Source organism: Chaetodon trifascialis, chromosome 7, assembly GCF_039877785.1.
Source record: "Chaetodon trifascialis isolate fChaTrf1 chromosome 7, fChaTrf1.hap1, whole genome shotgun sequence".
Classification (NCBI taxonomy): Eukaryota; Metazoa; Chordata; class Actinopteri; order Chaetodontiformes; family Chaetodontidae; genus Chaetodon; species Chaetodon trifascialis.
The window spans coordinates 15,487,912-15,500,900 of NC_092062.1; the positions used below are offsets into that span (position 1 = coordinate 15,487,912).

At 46.1% G+C, this 12,989-nt stretch overlaps 1 protein-coding gene across 3 annotated transcripts in view; it reads right to left on the reverse strand.

The window, feature by feature from the left end:
- Nucleotides 1–12,989, reverse strand: part of LOC139333456 (transcription factor HIVEP3) — a 41,797-nt gene that overhangs the window by 12,086 nt on the left and 16,722 nt on the right. For 2 of the 3 annotated variants that reach the window (XM_070965872.1, XM_070965874.1), the window contains one exon: nt 15–2,362. In XM_070965872.1, coding sequence (XP_070821973.1) covers nt 15–2,019 — 2,005 coding nt within the window. In that variant the 5' untranslated portion in view covers nt 2,020–2,362. Of the gene's footprint in view, nt 1–14; nt 2,363–8,567; nt 8,614–12,989 lie in introns of all 3 variants that reach the window. The other variant, XM_070965873.1, reaches the window with a different exon arrangement.

The window sequence follows — 12,989 nt, forward strand, 5'->3', positions numbered from 1 at the left end:
ACACATAAACAAACCTGAGAGGGCCTGGCTGTGCTCTGGCCTGCTTGGCACAGGAATGAGGCCTGCAGAGCTGCCTGACATGGCTACAGATCCAGGACTGGGAGGATCCTCCTCCAGACTTTCCTCTTTCCTCCTCTTCCTCACAGCCATGGCCAGTGCTCGGAATTTATAGTGCATCATCATCTGTGGGCGATCCTCCCTGCATGTTTTACTCGCATCTCTTCTCTCTTGTTCAAGTGTTTGCTGCCCTGGGCATATGCCTCTGTGGGCCTCGTAGCCCTCACTATGTTGGAAACGGCCCCCACATGATTCACATTCAAACAGGCTTGGACTCCTTTGCTGTTTTTGTTGCTGCGACTGCCTGGCTAGTTCAGTGTCTCTGGCCGAGGAGGAGGATATGGGAATGGCCTCCTCCAGCAGCAGCTCAGCTCCCAGTGGAACTTCTATGGCAGGCTGGCGCCTCAGCATACGCTGGGCATGGCCTACCCTCATCTCTGCTACCATTGCTTGCTGCTCATCAAATGACTGGCAGAGACGGTAACCTCTGGGAGACATGGTGCCAGAGGTGGAGGGCTCTTCTTGGCTGGTAGAAGATGGCATTGAGTGGCTCCTAAGCAGAGGCACTGCTGACAGCTCCTGAGTACCTGGTGGATCTCCCTCAGGATTGTGGAGGTGCCTCAAACCACTGGGGCCAGGAGCTTCTCCTTTGGGATCAAATATGTAGGGATCTTTAGGGGTGGTAAATTTGGGTGACTCCATGCTGCTCTTCCTGGACAGAGAGGAGCGTCTGGGCTTCACACTGTCGATCTCACTGGTGTCTACGACCGCTTCATTGATAGTGATGAGCTTGGTAATGTGTTCTATTACTTGGGTTTTGGGTACAGTGAAGGGAATGCTCTTGTCCTCTGTTCCTGAGGATGAGGAAAGTGAAGAATGAGGCTGCTGCTGATGGGGACTGCGCTGCTGTCCTCCCAGCCTTCCATATTTCCCAAGAATAATTTCTGCGTAAGTTTTGGCACTGGCACTGGGGGGACTAACTTGGGACAAGTCAGTGCTGCCTGATCCGGAGAAGTAGCCAGACTCTGTGCTGCCCTTACTGCCAGGGCCAAGGGAAGAAGATGAGGTGGAGAGGGAGGATGGAGGGTCATCAGGTGAAGCCATTGGGCCACGTTTCCTTTCACTAAGCCTAAGTGCCAGCCTTTGCTTGACAGCCTGGGAGTCCTCAGGTCTCTGACTCTCCTCTGAGCTTCCCAGCAGCTCCTTGCCACCTTTTCTCTGCTGGATCAACATCTCTTTAGATGGTTTTCTATGTTGGCCTGTCTCTTCTTCAGACTCAGTGCTTTCTCCCTCTGTGTGTTCCTCAGGGTCTTCTCCAACGCCACTGCCCTCTGGTCCACTCAAGCTGGGCTCATCACGACTGGACGCCAGGCCTGCTTTAATGCGATGGGCATGGGACTTGCGGTGCTTATACAAGTTGCTCTTGGTTTTGAAAGAAAAGCCACAGGGGGCACAAGGGTAGGGTCTTTCTCCTGTGTGGGAGCGAATGTGTTTCTGAAGAACACTTGGTTTGGCACAAGGACGGCCACAGTAAGTGCACACATATTTCCCTGGTTTTTGGGGTTTCTTCTCCCCTTTTCTGGGCGAGCTGACCACTTCTAGGCCCTCTTGGCTGGACTGAGATGGGACCCCATGACCATGCTCACCCCGGGTGGAGGAAGTAGAGGGGAGGGATGAGGTTGATGAGGAAGCTGGAGAGAAAAAGCTGCCTCCTGAGGGACCTGGGGTGTCTGAATGCTGCCATGCTACTGCTTGCTGCTGCTGTAACCGAAGCAGAAGGTCAGTGCGTTTGGGTTGACGATGTTGTAGGCGGCCCAAGGCTCTGTGTACAGGACGAGGATTAGGAGGCTGCTGGGGCTGCTGAGGTGGACAAGATCCTAGTGAGGATTCAGCTGTTACATGCTGCTGCTCTTGCCTTCCCGAGCGCTCCCCATCAGCCGGACGGCTGGGCTCAGCCTCCATAGAGTGGGGAGGAGGCCTCAAAGACACGCGAGGAAGGGCTCTTGGAGCCTCATGGGGCTAACCGCATGGCAGCAGAGAGGTCAGAGGCAGGGGAACATTGATAGACTAAACTGTAAATCACAACAGAGGGCCTTTTTCAGTGTGGGCCAAAAGTTATTCAAGATGACCGAATGAGGCATCATTAAAAGCTGCCCTGGAGCTGCATGAACGCAGGTAAACATGGATCATCTCTGTGAACAAAGAAGCTCTGCTCCTGTCCAGCCTCAGCCATTCTAAGAGCCCTCCCAAGGTCTTCTCTGCATCTTCTTTGTTGGTTGTAAAGAGTGTTGACCATTCAGTGGGTCTAAAGAAACACAGAAAAAGACAAGGACGGACTGAATTACAAAAGTAGAAACATATTAATGCATATATTAGATTCTCTGAAAAAGGTTTTGTCCCAAAGAGCTACAGTATAGCAACGTGCAGTAACAATATTCTCTAGTCCCCCCCACCCCACCCCCCTTCACTTTGAAATAAAAACAGAAATAAAATTTTTCTAAATAAAAGCAGGAAAACAAAGAGAGGTAATAAAGAAAGGTCCTGCTGAAAACAGCAAAACACGCAGAACACTGTGAAGATGACTTAGGCTTCTTGACATCTCCAAAAAGCCTGCCATGCAGTCTGAAAAAGAGTTATGATGGTAGAGGAGAAGGCCAAAATCATTAGTGTCCTATTATCAAACTCCCTATTAAAAATTACCCCTCATATCACACTATGACAAATAGGGTTACATTTCCTGGTGTAGTGTTGAGTGGGGTCAGTACTGTAATGAGAACATTAGCAAGGTAATTGCATTAGCAACATGTTATTGCTCTCATCTGTCCTGGCTTCAACTCTTAATAAGCAGCTAGTGCGCAGTGATTCAAGAGACAGAGGCACATGTAGTGTAAATCTATTGAGACATGTTAGTTCAAGATGTTCTGTTATTGCAACACTTTCAAAAGACAGGCATCTTGTATTTTAAGATAAAAGTTTAGTAAAGTTTAGATTAAATTAAAAAATCCTGTTTCAAACTCAAAACAGGCATGTCTGACCCATGACTGGCCAACTCTTCAGGAGTCAGAGCAGCTCAGGCAACATCCACAGAGCAGGCACCAACAGAGGAGACCACAGTGTCAGGGCAAGGAGTCAAAACAAATGTTGGAAATACAGCCTATGCTTATCTGATCTGGCGCTAAAGCTAAAGGGGGTAAATGGAGGGGTGCTGTTTTCTACTGGATAAAGGAACTTGACAGCAACTAGATTGCAGCCTATGCCCCTCACACTCACAGCCACCAGGGTGCAGTGTTTATGAGGGGCCATGAGTGGCTGGTTGTTATGAAGCCTGTTGCGAAAGGGTACTGTGAAAACTTTTATCAAGACAGATGTATTGTAATATTTCCCACACATACTACTGCAGTGCTGTGTTTATGAGGAGCCAAGTATAGCGATCATGGAGACTTGAGGCTACAATGAAATCTCCCCTTTTATCAAGACGTATGTTCTGTAATATTTCCCACTTACTGCAAATCCTGCACTCTGTCTCAACTTGAGACACGGGATTCTTGTATCGCAGCCAATCAAAACACATTCTGGGAATGGATGGGGCCAATCATAACATTTTCAGTGAGCAGCCATGCCCAACCCCTGACAGTCCCAGCGCAGGCTCATCCAGAGTATCAATCATCATCTAAGACACTGGCAACCCCCCGACTCTGTCAGACTCTGGAGATCAGAGCTCACTGAAGGAGGACGCCATGTTCACCTCGCAACTGCAAATCTCTGTAATGGTGCAGACAGCGTGCACCACCTCTGACAGCCATGAACATGCCAGGAGAGAAGATAACAAGGGGGGAGGGTGGGGCAAATGTACCGAGAGGGGGTGAGAGACAGAAAATGCAGAGATGTTCTATAATATTAGAAATGTGCATATGAAGTCAGAGAGGTGGGGAAGAGAGAAAACACTGAATTAGTGATCCAGTGGCTGGAAAAACAGGCCCAGTCGAAGCCTGCAGCTTAAGGTGCCAGTGGTGGCAAGGCAGCACTGACAGTTTTTTTTAATGAGCCACACTTTTGCTCTCTCCGTGTGTCTAAAACAACACTGTGCACAGTCAGCCTTCATTAGAGCCAGTTTACAGTAGAAAAAAAAGAAAGAGAATCAGTCTTCCTCTTGGAAACAACTTGACAGATTCTCGGCTCCATCTCCACATTCCCCCACATCTGCTGAGGGCTGATCATCTGTTTAGTGAGCGTTTCTCCAAGCAGACCAACGCTTTGATTACAGCAGACTTTTACCATCAACACACAATAATTAGGCAGCACAACAAGCCAAATCAACACCATTAAAACTCACTTCTCTGTTTTCATTTGCCAATCTTCCACCTTTTTAGCTGGACAGGAAGACTTGTGCATGTTGTGGCAGTTATAACTTTCTGACCTGAGCTGTCGGGCCACAGAGACACGTAATTAGAGTTAGGCGTAAATAAGTGAGATCAGGAGGGAACTGAGGGAAGTGAGCTTACAAATGAGTTATACATCTGATCCTGACTGAGGAGTGTTGTTCCTCACACGTCTGAAGTTTAGAGAGAAAAAAACAGATGACAATAAAAGCGGTGGGCTTGAGAGGCACCTGGAGAGTACAGACCTCTGCCAAGGCCAACAGTCCACTCTTCTATGATATGCACATCTGCAACTACTATGTCCGGATATATTTCCAAAGCCTCATCATCTCGGCTTAAATCCTTTATTGCAAATAATTCACATTTGGATGTGAATTTGGATATGACGCCACTGTAGTGCTCCATAACAACTGCTTTCTCAATGAAGATTAAGCAGCTACAAGTGTCGGTCACCCCTGAGGATTACTGATATCAATGAATGTGGTTTGCGATATGGAGTCAATCATATTTCTACGTAATGTGAACAAAAGTAAAAATTATTTGTATATCCATCCTATGATTCAGATCCACTCAGTTCCATTAAGGGTAAAAAGCAAGTAGGTCTGGATGTGAAGGAGAAGAAGGATGTTACTGTCCATAGAAAACAGAACAACTGCACAGGAGGCAAAGCACAAAGAGCAAGACAAATCGTCTTCCTCAGCCTCCCTGTAATAAATGTCTTTGTTCATGTAGTTGGTTATCAGAGTGTAAGTTTAATGATCTCTGGCATAGCTGTTGATGCAGCCCTTAAACAGGGCGATTAGAAGGTTTTAAGGTTTGGGAGAGCATTGCTTACATTATTCATGGCAGTCTAGACTGCCAGCTCTGAGTGGGGAAACACACAGTCAGGGCCTTGCCAGGAAGATGAGGGAGAGGAATGCCAGAGTCTAGCCTACATTAAACTGAAACACACACACACACTCACACACACACACACACACACACACACACACACACACACACACACACACACACACCCTACACTGCACATACAGTGTACAGTACTTCTCTCCCCAGAGCTATACCCACTAACACACAGCAGCCCTAAATCTATTCTGACACATCTGACCAGCGACTCAGCTGCAGTGCCCTGAGGTGACCTACCCTGGTTCCAGTTAGCCATTCCTCCTGCTGTTTGATGAGGGGGTTTCCTTTCTCATCATCCTCATTCCACGGAGATGACTCATTATCAACACTGCCTATTACACATAACACTTTCATGCACTGTGGGCTTATACAGTATACACACCAGCGGCAATCATTTGCTCATGGGTGCAAAAGATATTAGAATGATAAGACGTGCGACAAAACACACAGGTTAGGTAAATTTGTTTAACCTCATTGACGGAGCTACTGCTACTTATTGAGGAGGGTGGGGCAAGGGCGTTCTTCACTGTGCTCTATTTTTAGGCTGAGGTGTGAGCAGGAAGCCACTGATGCAGCTGTTATACTGTGTTACGGTCTTTTGATTGGAGGTGTCAGATCAAAACCACAACGCCAATGTTAGTAGCAGTGTGCAGAAAAAACAAACTAAGCACACAAGATCTTTTTCTTCTCTTCCCCTCAGTTTTTCCACCCCCAGTCCATCTTGACCCCTGGTATGACAATTCACAGAACAGTCTCCTCGTGGTGTAAGCTGTGATTTGTTGTGTGAACTAGATTCTGGTGGCTGTGCCTGAAATGTGATTAACGACTGGTCCACAGAGAGAAGAGAATGAGTAAGGAATGTGTGCAAAGATGTGTGTGTGTGTGTGTGTGTGTGTGTGTGTGTGTGTGTGTACATGCAAAGGGGGCTTTGTCAGCAGAAACAGGCACTGATGCAGGTACTCAAGGGAGCCCTGACACACGGAAGAGATCACACTCCATATCCTTCACACACACACACACACACACACACACACACACACACACACACACACACACACACACACACACACACACACACACACACACACCGTTACACACTGTCTCCTTCCATCATCTCTGCTGTGTCTGTTAAGTCCAGCAGATACACTTCTAAATCCCACAAAACAAATGTTTAGCTCAATTCCTGCTCAATAAGTAGTGCAGGAGCTTTGCAGCAGTGTTACAGTTAAAACTTCATTATCATGCACAGGAGAGTACGGCCGACAGAGTTTGTGTTCATTTCCTCATCAATACCCAGATGTATTCATGCAGCTGGTAATGACGGATAAAAATATGGGCTAAACATTAAATTACCTTGTGCCCTGAGAACAGATAAACCCTTTTAAGTGCTTTTTAAAAAATCTGCTGTCATACCCCCCCCCAACACACACACACACACACACACACACACACACACACACACACACACACACACACACATACACAAACATACACACGTCCCTCTCTCTCCCCGTTCTCTCTTACTGGCGGTAGCCTGGTGCAGGTTCCCATGGAAACCAGCCTACTCTGAGCAACGGCAGATGGAGAGGGAGCTGGAGGTCTAAATTTATCTCCCAGCATCCTTTCTGACTACACGCACACTGGCAGCAGGAAGTGAGGAAGGGAAATGCTCGGCCGCTGCATGCATTGACAAGCTGGCATGACCCTTGACATCTAAACCTCTTAGAGTGTCGACAGATTGATATCGCAGCAGGCGAACGCATTGAGAGTCCCGTCTGCGACAGCTTGATCTGCAGCAGTCATATCTCTAAGGTGCAATAGGACATTTGATGCTGTGCTAGAAGCTTTGCAGCATTCCCTAAGTATAAGGTAAATGGAAAGTTAAATCACAGTCCTCCTCTGCCACCCCCAACAAAAACAGAGCTGCCAATCAAACTCAAGCCCCAAATCCTAGAAAGTCACACGATCCAATCATAAAACCACAGCGCGGACCAGTTTGCTTTGATAGCAAATGACTGGAAAAGAAAGCCTGAAGACAGAAACAGACGCCACCTCAGAGGCCAAGAGTCACACTCACCCAGGGATATCACTACTGTCAGAAGAAGGCTTGCGCTAAGGAGGACGCCGTCTGAAAAACACCACATACCAGAGCTCTCACTCACTCTCTCTCAGCTCTGTGCGGGATGCATCAGGAACGCCGTACCTCTGAGGCGAGAGGCTGTAGAGGAGGATTTCACAGGGCTTTGATAAGACTGGCAGTTCACAACCGTCGCAGTGTTCACTTTGATTAAACACAAGCCAGTGAACTGCAGGTCAATACCAGCCTTTAAATCAAACATGAGTGGCATGGCAGAGCGGGGTAATGCACACCTCGTCGGCAGGAGAAGATTGCACTGAGAGCTTTAATAATACCTCTGGCAGCGGAAAATCTGCTCCTTTGGTGACATAATCAACTGTAAAAACAAACTGACCACAACTTGGACTAAATTGCAGGTTGCAGGGTTTTCCATCTTTTTATTTGTGGCCAGGACCTTCACGGATGGAAACCATCTTTTCGTAGCCACTTAGTTTGTCAATTTTAATAATATGGTCCAAAATCTGTCTCAAAGGGCTTTACCTCTGATTGGAGAGGAGCTCTATCCTTAGATCCTCGATGCGGATAAGGAAAAAAATCCGTCAAAATGTCCACAAATTCAGGAAAAATGGGAGAACCCTCAGGCAAGACCTACAGAGGAGAAAGGAGACTCCTTCCAACTTTAATGTAACCTTGTATCATATCGTCCATATGTCTCAGTGACACTGAGACATATGGACCATTGACTGCTAAAAAGCCTCATCTGTCCAGTGAAAAAGAGTCTTTGACATTCTCATAAGAGACAAACTTAAATCCTTTAACTTGCAAAATACCCCTCTGGGTGCTAAGGTGCTACATTATAAAGTACCAAAATGACAAATTTGCAATAATAAATTATGAAATGTGTAACTCCACACGCTTAACTGCAATAACTAAATAGCTCATCCTCCATAGCTGACAAGCAAAGTAATAAAAAGGAGGGAAAGACTGAGGAGAGAGAGAGAGGAAGAGTGAGTTGAAGATGAGAGGAAGACAGAGAGAAAGAGAGAGAGGGGGAGAGAGAGAGACAGAGTGAGGGGAGGGGGGTGCAGAGAGAGAGAGAGAGAGAGAGAGAGAGAGAGAGAGAGAGAAACAGACAGAGTTTAGATTACCTGACAGAGCAGTCTGGTCTTCCCCCTCAGAGACGCTTCACAGGCACTGTGAGACAAGCAGGGAGAGCCAGAGAGTGAGAGCGGATATGACTTGTTTGAGTGGGTGTGTTGCTGAGAGAGAGAGAGAGAGAGAGAGAGAGAGAGAGAGAGAGAGAGAAAGAGAGAGAGGCTGGGGGTGAGGCAAAAAAAGAGTGATGGAGAGAGAGGGAGAGAGGAAGACACAAAATGAATGTTTCCACTGTACAAATGTGAGGGGAGGAGGAGGAAGATGCAGTAGCAAGTAGAAACAAAAAGCGTCTCATATTCCTGTAGCATGCGTAACATCTCAAAGAAATCGCACCATCCTCACTGAAACCACAGCGATAGCGTCACTTGTCACGTTTCTCGCTGCTAATGCAACCAACGTGGCCAGTGAAACCTAAAACATGCACCTACAGATTCAGGGCAGGAGCGTCCGCTGCTGTTTCTTCAGCTCGCACACATTCAGCGGCGGTGGCACACTGCCGATAGATAGGATTACAAACAGGTCTTTCACGGGGTTTTCCCCTGCAAACGCAGAACCCTGGAGGTGATTCCTTGCAATTATCACCTCCTTATCAGCAAACATATCTCACTGTTGTGGTGGGTGAAGGAAAAAACAAAGCGAAACAGCAGCATTCTTCGTAAGTGACAAACCCTGTGCCTACATGAACACGTCTCGTTTACATAAATCTTCCAGTTCCAGCCAGAGTGCCACTGTGCTGCATCTGTAAATGAATTCCAGAGTGGCATCCATTCAAGCAAGCCCCCGCATTACGCAGAACTCAGGCTAGGCCTATCAGCAGTGCAACGCGGGAGAGAGGGAGAGAAACAGAAAGAGAAAGAGAGAATTGAGAATGAACGGAGGTCCTGCTGTTCCATAGAGCTTTGCCTCATTGGCAGAGCACAGGAAGTGTGAGTCACACACTCTAAAATAAACGCGCTCACACAGAGACGAGCCGGCACACAGAACAAGCGGATGACTGGGCTGCTGATCAGAAGGCAGGCAGAGGGAACATGGATCCTCACAGGCCAGCAACACGTGGTGGCCTGGTGGGACTCACAGCCAGATGACAGGATGAGTCAAAAGGAAAAAGAGGTTTCTCTTCTTCTCTAATCGCTCCATTACATTTATTTTTGTTCTTCTTTTCAACCTCATCTACCATACACCTGCCCATTTGCCTCTCTTTTCTGTTTCCCTCTCCTCTTGTCTCCTCTATCCCTGGATTCTTCCTCCTCTGCTATGTGTTTCCTCTTGGATTTTATTTGGTCCCAGTCAATAGGAGTGTTGTTCAGGACTTGGTGATTACCCCTGGCTCCGTGCGGCTGCTGGCTGACTGCTGCAGGGGACTGTACTGGCCTGATGCTGGCCTACTCTCACAGGCTGCTGGGTTTGCTGGCCCAGGCACTGTATTGTGTCTGCCTGAATGTGCTCATTGTCACCCTTTACAGCACACACCTTCTATACTGTACTTCCCTGTGAGGGACCTTCACCCATCCGTCATCCCTTTGTCCTCTGTTCCTCAGACTGAGGGGTTCTGACGGGAAGGTGGAGGGGGGGCAGAGGCCCACGAACAAAACTGCCACTGTGGCAATGATTGACAGGAAAGTTGCTCTACACAGACGTAACGATTAGCAAGGCAGAGGACCGGGCTGCAGACACACAGTCTGGTTAGGAACTAGAGAGAGCCAGAAGGTTCAACAGCCCCGCAAGCCACAACAGAGAAGATAATAATTTGGATAACTGGAGTCAAAATGGGAAGGGCACTGATCGTGAAGGTGTAAAAGCGAGCTTTCATGATGCTATAATAAATGGTAACCCTACCGGCCCCAAGCAAGTCAGGCTCACATTATGCAAAGCTCTTCTCGTTTACAGTAAATGGAAACAAGGGCTCCCCTGTGGTATGGTCACATTGACAATTTCATCATACATGACACACCCCTACCTATACAGTATAATGTATAGGCAAACAACACCTAAAATGCAAACATCATGCTTTATAAGAAACCTCATGTTGTTTTGGAGCAGCCACGGACTATAATTTAGACCAAATGAGTGGTTTGCGCATTTACAGACAACCATACAGATGACATATTTTTGGACTTTCACCCCATAAACTGCAGACACAGGCAGTAAAACAAGCAAATTTGGGAGTATTCAGAGAGGGTTCTCTCTGTTCTGAGGGCAGATTATTTCAGACGTGTGGTCTGCCAGTAAACTGACCCCCGCCTGTCCATATAACTGTGGTATTATGACAGAAAGAAAATCCATTTAGAGAGGGAGCCCACCTAGTGTATGAAAGCCACCGTGGTTCAGTATTGCTCTACCTGTTTACGTTTGGAAAAAAAAAGAACTTGGCTAAATGTGGCTGCATCATCACTTCATTCTCACCCGCCACGTTAAATTGGAACTACCAAAAAGTTAAATACAACTTACTTGACATTGTGTTTAACCACACCACTTTTTTCCCAAACTACAATCATTTCAGTTTGACGAAAGACTGTCGGTGGTCTCAACTGGGTGACACTAGAGTTATTGAGCAGTAACTACTGTCATATACAGAGCTGGAGACATGTTCAAATGTTTTTGGTACAGGTGACAGTACACCTATGATACTAAAAACCTTACTTTTAGCCGTTTTAGCACCATTGTGTGTCAATATTTATAGGGGTTTTTTTTGTGAAATATGTCAACTAACGTGTCAATTTCTTTCATACTTTGGGTGACGAGCAAAATAACATTTCCATCAGCCTCAGCTGTACTTTGTGTTTGGTGCTAATTAGCAAATGTTAGCATGCTAACACACCAAACTAAGATGGTGAACATGGCAAACATTATACTTGCTCAACATTAGCATGTTAGCATTGTCATTATGAGCATGTTAGCATGCACCAACGTGCTTAAAAGAGTACATCACCAATTAGTATTATACTCCTTTAAAATTGTTGGACTCGTGATAGATTGGCCTGTATAAAACACAATTTAAAGCTAACAAGAACATGGTTTAAATGAGGAAATATTTGATCAAAGAATAAGCCAAGCAAAAAATCAGAAGTAATTGGTGCCAACTTTCACACACTCTAATGGTTCCTTGGCTTAAACCTATCATCCCCGTGGAGCTAAAAAGGCTAACATCTTAGACCAGATATTCAAATACACATATGTACATCCACACAAAAATACATAGATATAATACAGCTAGTGGAGAGCGATCTTAGACATGCAACCAACTGGCCTGCTAATGGAGTTGAGCATGCTAGTCTTTTGTTAATGCCAATCGATATGTATCCTCAGTAGATGTGATATCTGATCCTGTAAAACACTGAAAGACTGACCACCCTCTGTTTCACTCAGCATCTCTCGTTCTTTTTTATCTTCAGGGGTTTCTCTGCTTCTCTTTTCTCTGAAGTGCACAATTCCCGCTTTGCAGCCACTCTCTCCCCATTTAGTTCTCAGTTTCAGCCTCACAACACACTCTCATTATCTTTTCCTTTTCCATGGTGCTGGGGCATTAATAAGCGCCACTGTCTTTATACGAGGCAAAGTAAACTTCATGTATATTATGAGGAAGGCTACCAGGAAATCACGTCTCCAGGGTTGTTGTGGGTAGTGATTATGGAGCATAGCCTGGCCCTGAGTAAAGTCCCTGATTGGTAAGTGATACCATATATAGAGCTGATATATCATTAGCAATTTGCAACTGTTGTGTAAACCCAACTATTATAGCTATAGTCTTTTCTTAAGCATTAGTTTTGATTCACTGCCTCAAAGGCAAAATGGTCCTCTCACATGAAACGAATACATTTGGGACGGTAGCAGTGAACAAACAGACTCCTCGCACAGAGTTACTGTAACAGAAGTGAAACAGATGCCAGTCGTCTCTGGACAGCTCGACACCAAACATCAAAACGCAGCATGAGTAGTGTGCAAATGAAATAAATGAGTGACAAAGCGGGGGGGTGGGTTGGGGTTGGGGGGAGCGGATAAATATAGAAAGAGGAACTGACATTCTCAAAAGCTGTTCTCCCTGCACACACAAGTTTCACTGATGCGTGGACGTCAAGATCACAGTGCAAATTCTCCCACGCAGCTTACTGTACCAGGCGTTCACAGTCGGCTGCTTTATGTTTGCTCTCTCAGTCATGGTGAAACTGAAAAGTATGAGGCAAACCTTTGCTCACTGATAACTGTACAATGACACAACATATTACTACGAGAAAAAAATCCACCTGGTGTTTATACCTTTCGTTAAGCAACTGCATGCTACGACCTGTTTTTCAGTCCTTTTTGGTTAGAAAGTTTTATTATCCTACAATGAAAACTTGATTATACATGAATTTTTCTGCACCACATCATAAGAAGTCTGGCTCGACATGCTGGTCAATGACAACTGTTTTATGACA